General features: G+C 41.0%; 1 protein-coding gene across 1 annotated transcript; it reads left to right on the top strand.

Moving 5' to 3' along the window:
- Positions 1 to 5,164: 5,164 nt before the first annotated feature.
- On the top strand, positions 5,165 to 14,908 carry LOC131235132 (ABC transporter G family member 25). Its single transcript, XM_058232271.1, has 4 exons — positions 5,165 to 5,322; positions 5,546 to 6,377; positions 13,043 to 13,180; positions 13,640 to 14,908. Exons 1-4 carry the CDS (start codon positions 5,212 to 5,214, stop codon positions 14,482 to 14,484), a joined length of 1,926 nt encoding a protein of 641 aa, XP_058088254.1. The 5' UTR covers positions 5,165 to 5,211; the 3' UTR covers positions 14,485 to 14,908.
- The last annotated feature ends 687 nt before the right edge of the window (positions 14,909 to 15,595 follow it).

The following is a 15,595-nucleotide window of genomic DNA, read 5'->3' as shown; positions in this document are numbered from 1 at the left end:
CTCATTTTTATTCATTCATTAATCAATTTCGAATTTATTAGAATTTATTTCTATTTTCTGCTTTCTTTTCTCATGGATTTGAGAAGTCTCTGTAACGAGTCTAGAGAAGTTCCGTGGATTCCGAATAGTTATCCTCTTAAGGAAGATGGTGCTCAACCTCACGTCCTTCCCTGCGTCAGTTTTAGATTTAAAATGCATGAGATGAACCCAAGTATAACAAGAATAATCATCGATAATTTTGAAAAAATAGTGTGCACCAGTGTGGGATAATCACCCTAAATGGACAATGAATCCAATGAAATGAAAGTGTGCTTTGGAAAAGTATGACAAGTTTGTTTTGCCTTTTGATAAGCATCACAAGAAGAAAAAGATGAAAAAGTAGCACATGAAGTAGATGGTATTGGAGATAAGTGAGATGTAGATGAGTAACCAAGACGCATGTGCCTAATGTTGACGCTTGTAGGTTGAGCAACGGGCATGGTTGAGAGAGGCAGGGACTGGGGGTTTATGGTAGTGGTAAGTCCATCTTGTACTTCACCTACTCCAAGCAAATTTCTTGAGGACATGTCCTAAAAAATGCAGAAGGTGAGAAAAAAAATGACATGGCAATTTGAACTTTTAGTTAGCTAACTAATAAACAAAGATTAAAATAAAATTTTGGGATGCGAAGAACATCTTGTAGAACCAAATTTGAAGATAAAGAGATCGAGCCGACATGAGTGATAGGGTGACGTCTCTAATCGGTAATTTGATGGGTAAAACATTAAAAGTCTGTATTTTGTGAAAAACAAAAACAGAGAGATTTAGTGTCATATGAGCAAAACCTTCACTATCTATGATCTAGGTGGTGGGTGAGGAATAAATTGCTGAATTACATAAGAGATAAGGTGAAAAAGATGACATGCTAGACGATGAGATCCGACAATCGAATAGAGAAGATGGGTCAGGTTGGGTTGGGTTTTGGCAGCATTGCAACAACACTCCACAGAGATGGGCTTAGGATCGACAATGGTTGGTAACGTGAGCAATGACGCCAAAGACGGAGGAAATATGTTTGGATCAACAGATGGCAGCGACAACAAAGTGATTTTATGTTTCGCGGGTTTGGACAAAGGAATTAATAAAAAAGAACGAAATATGGATATATCCAGTCAAGAGCATGATTAAGAGCTTTGAATTAAAGGCTATGATATCATGATAAAAAGGAATTAAAATATTAAAAAATTACTTGTATTTTTTAATTGAAAATAATACTGAATTTATATAAGAGAAACGGTCTCAAAAAGCAAAATAACAATTAATTACAATCTAATCTCCCTAATTAAATTAGGGTCATTTGGCACCGTAGATTGGAAGGGATTTGAGGGGGTTTCAAATCTCCTGTTGTTAATCCACGGTGAGAGCTTGGATTACGCCTAAAATTATTTCAATAGTTGTATGTGTAACATGTGTGTCACTATAAACTATCATTCTATTGGGCACTTGACCCGCTAATGATGATCAGCACTGTCCAAACATTGTCCATGTAAATTTGCACCGTCCGAACATTGTCCAGCACCATCCAAACATTGCCCATATAAATCAACGATTAAAAATCGTTGGTTAGTCACTCAGACATGATCTTATGCTTGTGGCCCATCTGAGACTTGGAATTTCGTCATTTTCGGGCAAAGCATACATTTCAGCGGGCTTACCACAACCATTATGTCAAAAATTATATATCTCACTAATTAGAGATATTAAAATTGATTAGTAATTAAATTTACAAATCCAGGGGTTTCCCCTCGGGGCTCCGAATTCAGGTGGTTCCAAATCCAAAAAAAGGTAAAAATATGCAAAAATGATGAAATCTATCCTAATATAGTAAAATGATTTTGGGCTGGTGGTGAGTGACTCTAATCTAATTAAAGTCATGGCCCTCGATAAAGTGAAACGGTGGAAGATTTTGACCCGATGATTTAGCTGACGTGGTCTGGATAGGAAGCGGATTGCGTTCTGCCCTTGCCGGGACAGTCTTTTAAATCCTGACAGGGGCTCCATGGAGCCCACATTGATAGGCGGGGCCTATCGTAATGTATGGGTTTTATCCAAGCCGTCCATCCATTTTGTTATATTATTTAAAAATATAATCTAAAAAATAAGGTAGATCTGAAGCTCAAGTTAACTACACGGTCAGGATTCAGCGCCCACCGTTAAAACTTTGTTGCTACCTGTAGAAGTTTTGATCAAGCTGATATTCGTATTTTGTCTATGTGAATAACAGGTTGGATGGCAGAGAAACATCACCATAGTCCTTATAACAGGTTCAACGGTCATTATCACCGATGCTTCCTATGGTGTGGTCCACCTGAGCCTTGACTCCGCCTCATGGATGACGTGGATAAAACCCATACACCACTGTAGACCCACATAGCCCCGGCCAGGCAAGGCAGGACGCAATCCACTTCCTTTTGGATCCAGGATCTGTGGGGTCCACTGTGATGTAAGTATTTTATCCACGCCGTTCATCATTTTTATCGTATCATTTTAAGATATGAAACAAAAAATGAGGCAGGTACAGTCTTAATTAAACCACAAAGTGGGGATTAAACTTCCACCATTAAAAAACTTAGGGCCCGTTTGGCCGGGTGGATTGGAAGTGATTGAATGGGAATAGGGTGGATGGCATGGATTTCAAGGTAATGATGGTGTTGTCAGTGGATTGTCTTAAGATCCATGTGATTGCTGTATCAGTCTGTTTGGCATGCCCGGCCAATCTCAGGATTAAACCTTCCCATCCCTTCCAAATTTGAACGGATTAGGGTGGATTGGATGAGATTTAAAGGTAATGATGGTGTTGTCAGTGGATTGTCTTAAGATCCATGGGATTGCTATACCCCGGGATCAAGTCACCCAGTCTGTTAGGCACGCTTGGCCAATCCTGGGATTTAACTTCCAATCCCTTCCAATACCATCCAATTCCTTCCAATCTGCCCGGCCAAACGGGCCCTTATTGGGAGCCGGAGAAGTTTCGGATTAAGCTGATATTTGTTTTTTCACTTCATCGGTTGGATGGTAAAATAACATCACGGTGACCCATAGAAAGGTTTCAACGGTGGGTGTCATTATCACTTCAGCTTCCTTTGGTGTGGTCCAGTGGATCCATGTATCTAGTTCATTTTTAGGATCATACCTTAAAATGATCTGAGAAAAGCGATGAACGGCGTGGATAGCCCCACAGAGCCGGGGGTAGGACGCAATCCGCGTCCTTGGATCCAAAGCAATCCGACCGTCGAAGTCCGGCGTGGGTTTTAAAACGATAGGGTGTAGCTGTCGAGTAAGCAGTATGTAATGTCAAACGCACATGAAAGAAGCTCGCGGTGGAGACAATGGACCCGAGATTTTGAATCTGTAGGAGGACGTCGACGCCCGATATTTCGATTACTATTTTGAGGAAAAGTAAAACGGAACGGCAGACGGAAAAAATCACACAAGGCTATTTCCGTGATATTCCGTTCCTTTCCAAAGTGGGCAGCACGTTCCGCGCTCACGCTCTGAGCAGTAGACGCAGGACACGTGCTACCTTTTCAAGAGGTGGTGGGGCCCATACCCAGGAAAGGCCGAGGTCGACTCTGACGTGGTGCTTCCGGAAGCCAACACGAGGCTGGCCCAACTGATGCTTTGCATTTTTATTTTTATTTTTATTTTAAAGGCTAGAGCCGAAGAAATTGACGGGACAATTGCAAGCGCACTCCAGCGATTACACTTTTATTGGCATTTGCTACAGAACGTGTCAGCCTTTCACACGAATACCGTATCCAAGCCGAAGATCAGGTAAATCCCAACTTCTATATGTTATCCGTAGAAAATCGAATCTGGGCCACACGTTTAACTTTAACATAGACCCTGAACCTTGGCTCTTTATGCTTGTTTGATTTTCCGAATTCATTGCAAGTAAATGGCCAGTAAATAATTAATTATTATAATTTCACCTTGTTAGAAAATAGATTGGTATTTTTATTAGGGTAATTTTTTTCCAGTAGACTCGACCTTCCATGGGCCTCTCTGTTTTTTGACCCCAGCAAAACCCATCTTACCGGCCTCCAATAAAGGTAAAAATATCATACTTTTTTAGTTGCTTTTACCTGAAAATCAAAAATATTTTTGTCAAAATTTTTTTTTCTGTACCTCAAAAATCTACTTTGATAATATAAATTTTACTATTAAAAAAAGCATAAAAAGTAATTGCTTACCATGTTAATTATTTCTTTTTATTTCGAAAGACTGATTAAAAAATTGGCTTAAATTTGTGGCCCCATTGCGATGTATATAACATATCGGCGTCCATCCATTTTACTAGAGAACATTGTGAGATATGAGCTGAAAATGAAGCAGATCCAACATTAAGTAGGCCACACCAAAGTAAACAGTGGTCCCAACAAGTTTTTAACAGCGGGTGTTCAATTCCATTTCTCCTGTAGTGTGGTACACTTGAACTTTGAATCTTTCTCATTTTTTGACTCACGCCCTAAATTCAGCTGAAATAAGGATAGTCCACATACATCACGGTGGGCCCCACAAACATTTCACCTGTACAAATGTACCAAATTTTGGACAGGATATCCCCCCAGAGGCCTCAATGTAAACAACGGATCGGATTCTGCCACGCGATAGGTGAGCATTTAACGTATTCGAAGTGAAGAGGAAGGAAACACGCAATATTTTGGAGTTTTAGTTGGCATAATAGGGACACAAGGACCTTGATCTCAACCATTGATCTGATACAACCTGCTTTGGGACTATGCCAAAAATTTTGTATTGGAAAATCAACGAAAGACAGTATCAACCGTCTGTTTCCGGACCTATGCAGAGTTGCTCGACTAAGAACACCAGACCAACGGTTTGGATTATGGAAAGAAGGCGCCACTTCTCGGAGAAGAAGCCAAGTAGAAGTTTGCATGTCCTCGGGTGGAGTAGCACATAAATGAGCTAAAATATTAGGAGCATGGTGTCATGGGTTCCTTCCATAAACAAATGTGCTGCGGTGGGCCAGATGGCATCAGAGGCTGCCACGTAGCAATCTCACTGTGGCCGTTTCAGTTTGACGTGGCAAGCAATGGAGGTGAATGCATATAAATAGGGGTGGGGTGGGATCTCGCTTCCTATGTTATTTACTTCTCTAGTGCTGCATTTCTAGTGTTAGAGAGAGAGAGAGAGAGAGAGAGAGAGAGAATGCCTATGGTGGGAGAAGAAGGACAGGGGGTTACAAATGGGAGATGTGAAGAGAGGGGTGTTGGCTCTCTCTTCTCGTCTTCTTTTACGACGTATCCGATTACTGTCAAGGTATATATATATATATATATGTATATAGATATATATATATATATATAAGAAGAAAAAAGCTATCTTATGTTATTCTCTTGCCGGTATTAGAAAGAGTTTGACAACCGTTGCTATCAAAAGAATCAATGATTCTCTCTCTCTCTCTCTCTCTCTCTCTCTCTCTCTATGAGTCGCATGCAATCTATTTTACTCGTTTTTTGACGTTATTTTCTCTGGCTTGCAGTTCACAGACATCTGCTACCGTATAAAGCTCCAGGAAAAAATGGGGCCCAACAGTAGTGGAAGCATCAAACGGTTGCTGGGGGGCCGAAAGCCTGATCAGATGATGATGGAGGAACGGACGATCCTAAACGGGATCACAGGGTTAGTATCCCCAGGAGAAATCCTAGCCATCCTAGGACCGTCGGGCAGTGGAAAATCAACGCTCCTAAACGTACTAGCTGGACGTCTTCAAGGGAGCTACACCGGTACTGTTCTCGCCAACGGCCGTACTATGACAAAACCCATTTTGAGAAGGTCGGGATTCGTGACACAAGACGACATCCTCTACCCACATCTAACCGTCAAAGAGACCCTCGTCTTCTGCTCATTGCTTCGCCTACCAAAGACCCTCTCCAATAAGGAGAAAGTGCGGGTGGCAGAATCTGTAATTTCGGAGCTGGGTCTGGGCAAATGTGAGAACACGATTATCGGTAACACGTTCGTGAGAGGAGTTTCAGGTGGGGAGAGGAAGAGGGTTTGTATCGGGCACGAGATGCTGGTGGACCCGAGTCTGCTGATCTTAGACGAGCCAACGTCCGGTCTGGATTCCACTGCGGCGTACCGGCTGGTTTCGACGCTTGGGACGCTGGCCAAGAAGGGGAAGACGCTGGTGACGTCGATGCACCAGCCGTCGAGTCGTGTCTACCAGATGTTTGATTCAGTTCTGCTGCTATCCGAAGGCCGATGCCTCTACTTCGGGAAAGGATCCGACGCGATGGATTACTTCGCGTCCGTCGGCTTCGTGCCTTCTTTCCCCATGAATCCTGCTGATTTCATGCTGGATCTCGCAAACGGTGAGTTTCTTTCTATCTTCTTAAATTCATTTGAATCGGACCGAGTTGACTCGGCTCGAGCGTGTTTAGCCTGTCGAGTTAACTCTCCACATCTTCTAATCGACGAGCTTCTCCGACCCCACACGTGTGTGCAAAAGGCTCATGTACAGCGCACATACGTGCGAGATCCCATCCATCCATTGGGTTATGCCCACATTCTACATTTTTAAAGGGTAGATGTGGTGAGGATAGACCGAACCATGAACCTAACCACTTTCAAACGTGTTTTGGGTGCGCCATTTCAGAGAACGCCACGCGTCCCAATCAACTGTCACTCACCATCGTCGGCTCATGGAGTTTCCACTCCCATCTTTTTCTGGTCCAGCACCTAGATAGGTTAGAGAACTTCAGCCGCTCCATGGCTTGTCCCAGCAGATGAACGATCTGGATAGATCGAGATGGTTGTACGGGTCCCACACTTAGGAATCGCTAACTCAGGCGAATCCGAGTCGTTGAACCGCTGTTCTGAGTGTGCGATAAACGGCTGGATGTGATTGCCTTTCCCGGGTTACTGCCCTTAGACGTGAAAGGTGACGTTAGGGGATACAAATAGATGAGAGTAACGCTCATATCTTCAAGCGCCAAAGGGAAACGCATCACACGTACTAATCTATCAATCTTTTACCTGATCTGGACCGTTCATAAGGTGGACCAACCGTGCACTGAATTCTCAGGATGTTTGTCGAATCAATTTCCTAGTGCTTCGTAAATGGATCTTCTGGATTTAAAGGTGGGGCCACCGTACGTAGAAAGTTGCCACGTTGCCGGATGGTGCGTTTGCTTTTGGAGCTTGGAGATGAGGCGTTTGGAACTAGCTGTCCATGTTCGATTGATACGTACCCGTAATGGCGAAATATGGGTAAGTGGGAAATGATGCTCCGTTGCATTCCACGTGTCCCTCTTGACTTGCAGTGGACGGTCCTCGACGGACGGTCCCCTTCAGCCCTTTTTCCTCTTTTTGTTTTTTGGGTTTTTTTTTTTAATTTTTAATTTTTATTTTATTATGATAATGCCTGGATATATCATATATCCTTCCTTTTCCAATAATGGCACATGTGTCCGTATTTCTCACTCTCAAAAAGTAACACCTTTTGAAGCTATTATTGTGGGGCCCACCGCCCCTTAGCTCAATGATCCGGTTCATCTACACCATACACGTTTATAAGTCCATTTCGTCACCTACAAGGCTACAACTGCTCACGAGCCCCATTATTGATGCCTTGCATCTGTCAGATGATCTTAGTCATCCATTCTTTTGGTTTCCAAGGACTTTTGCATTAGTAAATGTAGTGAAATGCTCATTTTCAAAATAATAATAATAATAATATATAATAAAACCACACACACCCTAAACGAAATAACTCTCCCCATTTTGCAATGTTTGAAAATTTTACTTTGATTTGAGAACTTAAAAGTAAAAAAATTATTTTTTATCAGCTTATAAAATGTCCACTGACCAAACGTTTTAATCAAGACCATGATCCATGTCATGTCATAGCTTTTAAAGGCAAGTTTGGGATTAAACCACCTTGAAAATGGCCACTTGTAGGGTTGAGATAGGTTACAGCATCGTGGATACGGACCAAACATCCTATTTTTGGACATTTTTAAAATTAAATTATATGAAAATAATAATAATTTTGTTTTTAATTTGATAGGGTGTAAATCCTTTAAGTGCCCTTTGGGCTAAGCTTTTGGGAGCGGATTAGGTGCGGTTCAGCCTCATCGTGGGTCCCACCTTGATGTATGTATTGTATTTCTAACCTATCTATCCATTTTCTCCAAATCCCTGTATGAGATGAACCCAAACATGAAATAGATTTAAATCGCAAGTGGATCATACCATAAGTAGTGGTGATTGATCATCGAAAACTTTTTATGGGCTAAAAATGTTTTGATGAAGCTGATATTTATCTTTTCCAATCATTCACGTTTGCGCAATCATATCAACAAGTTGAATGGCAAATATACATTACTATGGGTGTTATAGTGGGCCCTTAGGATGTTTTTAGGGCAAATTGGATGAATGGAGTAAATATAAAACACACACATCAAAGTGGGTCCTACGGTTAGGGTCACACCGTGTTGGGTGAGCCTGAGTTGTACCTAATCTGCTCACAAAACTTTTATCCTTATCTTTTATTGAACATCTGAGGATACGGAGAATCATTTCCTCTTTTTCTTTCCCTTTGTTTTATAGTTTTACTATGGAGGTACTTCTCCTTCCATGGCATTAGTGGTTCATAGTTTATGAAAGGTGCATATTTTAGAAAAAAGCTTTTAGTTGATGGATAGCAGTCGGAATGTAAATGCGGGGTTTGGCTAGTGACCCTACCACTAGCCAATGGACAGTAGTTGGTGTTGGTCTTACCATGATGTATGTGTTTCATTCATGTTATTCATGTTACCTGTTTTATTTTTCATATATCATCTTAAGATATGAGCCAAAAAATGAGGTAGATTCAAATCCCACCGAACTACATCACAAGGAAATATTATTGACTGGGCGACCACTGTTAAAAACTTCTCAAGGCCACAAAAGTTTTGGATCAAGCTAATATTTGCTTTTACCTTCATCCAGGTATGAATGACCTAATCAACAAGTTAGATTTCAAAAAACATTACAATGCGTCCCAAGGGGTTTTTAATGGTGGACATTAAAACACTATTGTTTTCTTGTCGTGTGGTCCCCCTGAGATTTAGATCCCACTCATTTTTGGGATCAACCTTTAAAATGATCTGGAAAAATAAATGAACAGCGTGAATAAAATACATACATCATGGTGGGGATCACATAGGACCAGCCACTAGCCACCTGGCTAGTGGCAGCCAGGGGTGGAAAATGGATGAGCTAAAATTCAAAATGATTTAATCATTAGGTAGGCCATATCTGTGAGTGTGTCGGTAAAAACAATATTAAAAAAAAAATAACAAAATAACAAAAAACAAAATCGAGGAGAAGTGGACAATTTTTCCTTTAGTAATATGTTTTAGTGGAGTCGTATCCTTTTTGGCTCAAGAGGATAATAAAAAGGGATTTCCAGTATATATCAACAGGGTTTTTAGGGAATTTTCTACATGCTCATCAAAAGATGGCCAGGATTTTAGCCACTTGCCATTAGCGAAACGAACTTTTGTGCGTTTTCCCGTACAACCTCTCTCGTCCTTCCTCTTGTTGCGTAGATTACACTCTCTCACTCTCCATCTACAAGCATCCTTTCCCTCTCTTCCGTTCATTTTTTTTTCTCTACCTGAGTTGCACTGCCCACCTCCTAATAAGAAATAGAGGCCCAAATGTTACAAGATGCAGGCTTTACAGGGACAAGAATAAGTACGGTACATTAATTTTAATGACCGTTGTTATGATTGAACCCACAACAACGGTCTATAAGATGGGAAAATCATGACCCTTAATTGGAATTTAGAAAATAGATGGTGGTGTCCAAAAAAAAAAACCCCAAAAATGACAGCTAGGATGTTCCAATCTGGGTGAATTCTTGCGCATTGGCGTTGGCAGTGTGGCCCGTCATGTCAGCTGTTCATATCAGTAACATGTAGTACTAGAAAGTAGGAACTCTTTGTACTCATCATCCTATAATACCTCTTATTCTTATATCCTTTAAAAAAATCTACGGTGGTGATCATTTTCTAAAATGAAAAAGGATTCCTAGATTTTCCTTTCCTCTTTTTCTTTTTTATTTTTATTTATTTATTTTATTATATATTTGGTGGGAGGCATTTGACTAGTGTCTTCTCATTATAATAATGCGTTTTGAAGCAACGATAACTTGGTGGGGCTTTTCTTTTTTTCTTTGACACCATCATAGTAATATAGAGAATATGACGGAATGAGTTGCGTGATAGAGCATCTCTATCTGTGCATATATCCATTTTGAAAAAAGAGAAACGGATGTGGCGCACTGTATCTCCCTTTGTTGCTGAAAATCAGGTCAAACGGACCAAACTCTCATGTTACTTTGTGTCCCTTTAAGGACAGAAAGATGAGAGTCATTTAATACTCTGGCGGACAATGACTATCCATATCCGCAGCTGCCGGTCGTTCATTGCCATCAGGTAAGTGGTCCAATTGAAAATTGTCACTAGTCCAAAACACATATTCCAAAACATTCCTGACTCCACTTAAAGTTGCCCGGCTTGCTGACTCAGTTGACTCAGATTAACTCAACTCACTTATCTTATTAAATTATTTTATTGATAAAATAATTAAAATTTTTACTGTTAACAGAAGACTCCACAGGCTGTTTTCCTATTTTATATCCCTTGCACTGCACTTAATTATTTTAAATATTTATTAATATTCCCTTCTTTTCTTTTCTTTTTCCTACCATAGACACCTAAAAATGAGTTCATCTCATTTTAGTTATATATGGGTGTTTGGTTGCATCAATTATCATGGACTTCCATGACATTATGCACCAAATTACCAAATATAATGGTAATTGGTACCACCAAACACACCACCCTTAGTAATAACTATATATGAGAGATCATGATCGTTGGTAATTATCAAGATTATCTTGTTATCCTTTCCAAAAAGAAATATAATCTCTAAGAGGAATGCTCACTTGCTCACTGTCTTATATGAGCACTCGTGCACACTTTTGCACACGTGTCATGGGCACAAAATTTGAACGGTCCACATCATGTGGTACCCGTTGAAACCTTATTACCTTAACTTTTAGCCCAATAAAAAACTCTGGTGGGCTATGGAAAGATGAAACAATTTACTCTGTTGATTTACATTTCTCTTTGCTATGGTCCACTCGAGTTTTGGATCAGGCTGAAAATCCGGCCCATGGAGTTTCAAGGGGTGCCGCATCACGTGGACTGTTCAGATTCTGTGCCCATAACACATGTGTGAAGGTGCGCTTGTGAGCATTCCCCTAATCTTTGATCCATAAAATGGGAAGAACTCATTTTGAGATACTTAATGATTATCAAATATCGAGTTGAGTCTCGAGTCAACCAGGTTTTCAAACCATGGTCCAAATTCCAGGTCTGTAGTTTGAGATTAGAATCATTGTACTGATTTGGTCTTAGGATTATGTGCTTTTTATACTGGGCCCTGTGATTTGGATGGCTTAGTTTTGAGATTCATGTCTGCCACGTGTATAGTGGCTATATCCATGCGTAGCTATCAGCCCACTCTTCCAGAGTATCAATTTTATTCTCATCCCACTTTGGGAGGACCAGCCAACAGCGATTACCTAGGCTTCGATTGCTTTATATAGACAAAGAAATCTTTGACCTAAAATGTCACACGTGGCAAATTTGGTATGATCATGTCCTTCCATTTAGTGTACAACAGATGCAAAAGTCAAAATAGTTCGAATCGAATTTGAAGTGGGACAGTGGGCCCTTTGTGTTGTTATTGCTTTCGGCTTTCAAAACGTGGGTTGGGCCCACAATAATTCATTGCATGCTAGAATTAGGCTCTTGCACCAACTCTAACAATAATAATATTTAATTCATAGTGCATGTAGTATTTTAGTCGGAGGAGCTTTTCCACCTCTTGTTAAGCAATGCACCAGCCACGGTTCGTCGCGACTCTACTGTACATTTCTTTGTACGGTACTGAATCTTGACCGTCCATCTAAGACGCCTTGCCATGTGATGTAGAGCCGGTTGCAGACACTTTCATGTCTAAGATTGACCTGAGAAGGCCCGATTCGAGGCGAAAGTGATCAGGACCGTCGGAACCTTAAAATAGACGTATCTCACAAACCGAAATGAGTTATTCCACTATATATGATTTTGGGGGCAAGAGAAGTTACTTTAGCCACCTAACCTTGCTATGCGGGGTTGCCCACGCTGAATTCGTGAAATTCCATCAGATTAACGGTCGAAAATTCATTTTATTTCTGTTTTATTATTTATAGTAAGTTTTAGTTGAATCATACTTTTGATCCATTGAGTTTTATGAGTCTTGCCCAACATGTAAAGGGCTTTGAAAAATGAGGGAATAATGTGGTTAGGCCAAATTGGAAACTTACTATTTTTGGCTCATTTTTATCATCAATCTAGCTATTTTTGAAATTATTAGAATAATTTATATTTTCCTATTTTCACCCGTGGATTCGAGAAATAAGGAGTTCAGATAAGCTTAATGGATTCGGAGTAGTTATCCCTGAGTAAGACGGTGATTGACCTCATCACGTCCATCCCTGTGTCATCATAGATGGCTCATGGCATAAGATCGGGTAAAGGACAACTGAAGGGAGAATCCTAGCCATTTATTAACTTTAACGCCATAAATTGGTTCCAACGGTGGGACATCCACTGAAGAGCCCACCACTCAAATAAATACAGGAACAGTCAGATATGTCTCATCCCCAACAACTAGGAAGGCGCACTCCTTAAGTGGGCCACTGAATATAGACCATTATTTATATGTTTCCTAACCGTCCATTCTCGTCATACATGTGTCCCACATTGATCCTGCACTTGTGTCCGTCAGCACTCCTAGTGCACTCTCTACAGGACAATCCAATGGTTGTTACGTAAGGATGGACGTTATAATCCAACACTAATATAGTTATAGTTGTTTATTACAATGTGAAAGAGAGGTTTATATAAAAACATTTCTTCTGGTTGTTGTGGTGTAGGTGTGGCACAGGTAGAATCACAAGGAGATACGGAGAAGCCCAATAACATAAAGCAAGCCCTTGTCGTGTCCTACAACAGCTTGTTAGCACCTAAGGTGAAAGCTTTCATTGATGCTGACACTTACAGGCTCCCAAAAGGTATATTAATCCACACCCTCCATCATTCATTAATAAACTAGAGCTTTGATGAGCCCACGACATAACAATCTGGCCCCACATCTCAGATGTAGGTATTGTTTGTGGGGTCAACAAAACCCAAGAAAAGAAGGGATAAAAAAAATGTTTCAAGATCATCATAATGGGACAGAACCATGGATGGGCTATCGTCCCAAAATCAGCTAGGCTGGATATTTTCAATATTGTTCTCCCAAGTTGAATGTGGTTCATGTACAGTCATGCTCTAATATTGGATCACCAAAAGACTTTTGGATCACAGCCCATCCACTGATCTGATTGACATCATCACAAATGATCATGACTTTTGGATGGTGGGCGATTCATTATGAGGCCCACCAGATGTATGGTCAGTCTTGTGGGGTCCCACCTTGTGTTGTGAGAAAGAAGAAAGGAATATAAAACCGATGGTTCTATTAACAGGGAGCCTAAGGTCCAGTGAGGAGGACAAAAGAAGCAATGGCTGGTTCACTCAATTCACCATCCTCCTTCACAGAAGTCTCAAAGAGAGAAGGCATGAAGCCTTTAATTCTTTAAGGGTCTTCCAAGTTGTCGCAGCTGCGGTGTTGGCCGGCTCCATGTGGTGGCACTCCGACATGCGTAATGTCCACGACCGCCTCGGTCTCCTCTTCTTCATATCCATCTTCTGGGGTGTCTTCCCCTCCTTCAACGCCGTCTTCACCTTCCCCCAAGAACGCGCCATCTTCATGAAGGAACGGTCATCCGGCATGTACACGCTCTCCTCTTACTTCATGGCTCGCCTGGCTGGAGACCTCCCCATGGAACTCATACTCCCCACGGCATTCATCACCATCTGCTATTGGATGGCAGGCCTTAGGCCTGATGTGGGTTCATTCCTCTTAACATTGCTTGTGCTACTTGGGTATGTTCTGGTAGCCCAAGGACTAGGCCTCGCACTCGGCGCAGCTATCATGGATGCTAAACAGGCGTCGACAATGGCCACAATCGCCATGTTAGCATTCCTACTCACTGGAGGATTCTATGTGCAGAAGGTGCCAGCTTGCATGACATGGCTCAAGTATACCTCATTCACCTTCTACTGCTACAAGCTGCTCATACAAGTCCAATATGGAGTAGGCGAAGCAACCGCATTGTTGGGTTGCGCCCATCATGGGAAAGGGAGCAAAGTCGCTTGCGGGTTCATCGAGGAGGACATAAGTCCCATGGTTAGCGTTGCTGCCCTCGTCATCATGTTTGTGGGGTACAGGTTACTGGCTTATGCAGCCCTTAGACGAATGAAAGTGTGAATAACAACTATGACATTTTGGAGTGGGCTACTTCTCATTGACATTACATCAACATGAAATGTTAAGAAGGTTTCGACCATTCCATCCATCCATGTAACTATGCATCCCTGACTGATCACTGGGGAATGTCTTGCAATGGCAACCCAAGTGATGAATGCAAGTGTTAGTAAAGCACATTGACAAACTACTTACTGTTAAGGAAATAGAGATGGAGAAAGGAAGACTATGACCAGAAAAATTGCATCGAAATGTCGCTTACTAGTGAATTTTTTAACCAAAACCCAGTAATTATTGGTTACTGTCAATACCTGGTAACCAATCTGCAATGCTATGTTTTCTTTCCATCTTTGTTCAATTTCTACAAAGAGAACAGGTATAAGTGTGATTATTATTAGTAGATTAGATGAATTAATTGGACCCTTCAGATTCAAGCCTTTGACACTGAGATGCGGGAAATGTGATTCATGAAGAGGGTACTTTGCAGGCACATCTGCTCATGTAGCATACTTGTGGTGAGGACATTGTGCTTGAGATTGTTCGATCAGTGTGAATTTTTGGGCCATGCTCCATCTACAATGGACCACATTCCGATTCCTTATTAACATACACCATGACTGCATAAAAATGAAGAGGGCTATCAAGATATTGAATGAAAAATATTGGCAACGATACATGCTGCTTTAGTTAGAAACAACCACAACGAATGTTAAACAAGTACTGGAACAAAGGGTATGCTTAGCAGTAACCAGACCAAAAAGCTGAACTGCAAGCAAGATGAGAAACAAATTCAAGATCTGAGAAGGGAAGGACATTCTGAATGCTTGAGCAAAGCTTGTAGAACTCGAGGTGAAATTTTCTCGGAGAAATTCCATCGAATTCCATTTAGAATAAGATGATGGGAATGTTCGTAGCACAACGATTTAGAATAAGATGATGGGAATGTTCGTAGCACAACAAGATGGGTAAAACAAGATAGTGTCAATGACAATGACTAAAAATAAAATGAAATGAGAGAAGGATGTTTGGTCCTTATAAATGGAATCAATCCAATCGAAGGATGGATCAACTCAAAGTAATGAATGAGAATTAATTACCTTGTAATACAAGAAAT

This window comes from Magnolia sinica, chromosome 19 (assembly GCF_029962835.1).
Source record: "Magnolia sinica isolate HGM2019 chromosome 19, MsV1, whole genome shotgun sequence".
NCBI lineage: Eukaryota > Viridiplantae > Streptophyta > Magnoliopsida > Magnoliales > Magnoliaceae > Magnolia > Magnolia sinica.
The sequence above is the reverse complement of the archived record's forward strand: the minus strand, read 5'-3'. Positions and strand labels throughout refer to the sequence as shown.

Excerpts from the sequence above, each read along its gene's own strand:
- LOC131235132 (XM_058232271.1), top strand. The coding sequence starts at position 5,212 with ATGCCTATGGTGGGAGAAGAAGGACAGGGGGTTACAAATGGGAGATGT. Across the intron at positions 6,378-13,042 it reads CATGCTGGATCTCGCAAACG|GTGTGGCACAGGTAGAATCA; the intron begins GTGAGTTTCTTT and ends GTTGTGGTGTAG. Across the intron at positions 13,181-13,639 it reads CACTTACAGGCTCCCAAAAG|GGAGCCTAAGGTCCAGTGAG; the intron begins GTATATTAATCC and ends TTCTATTAACAG.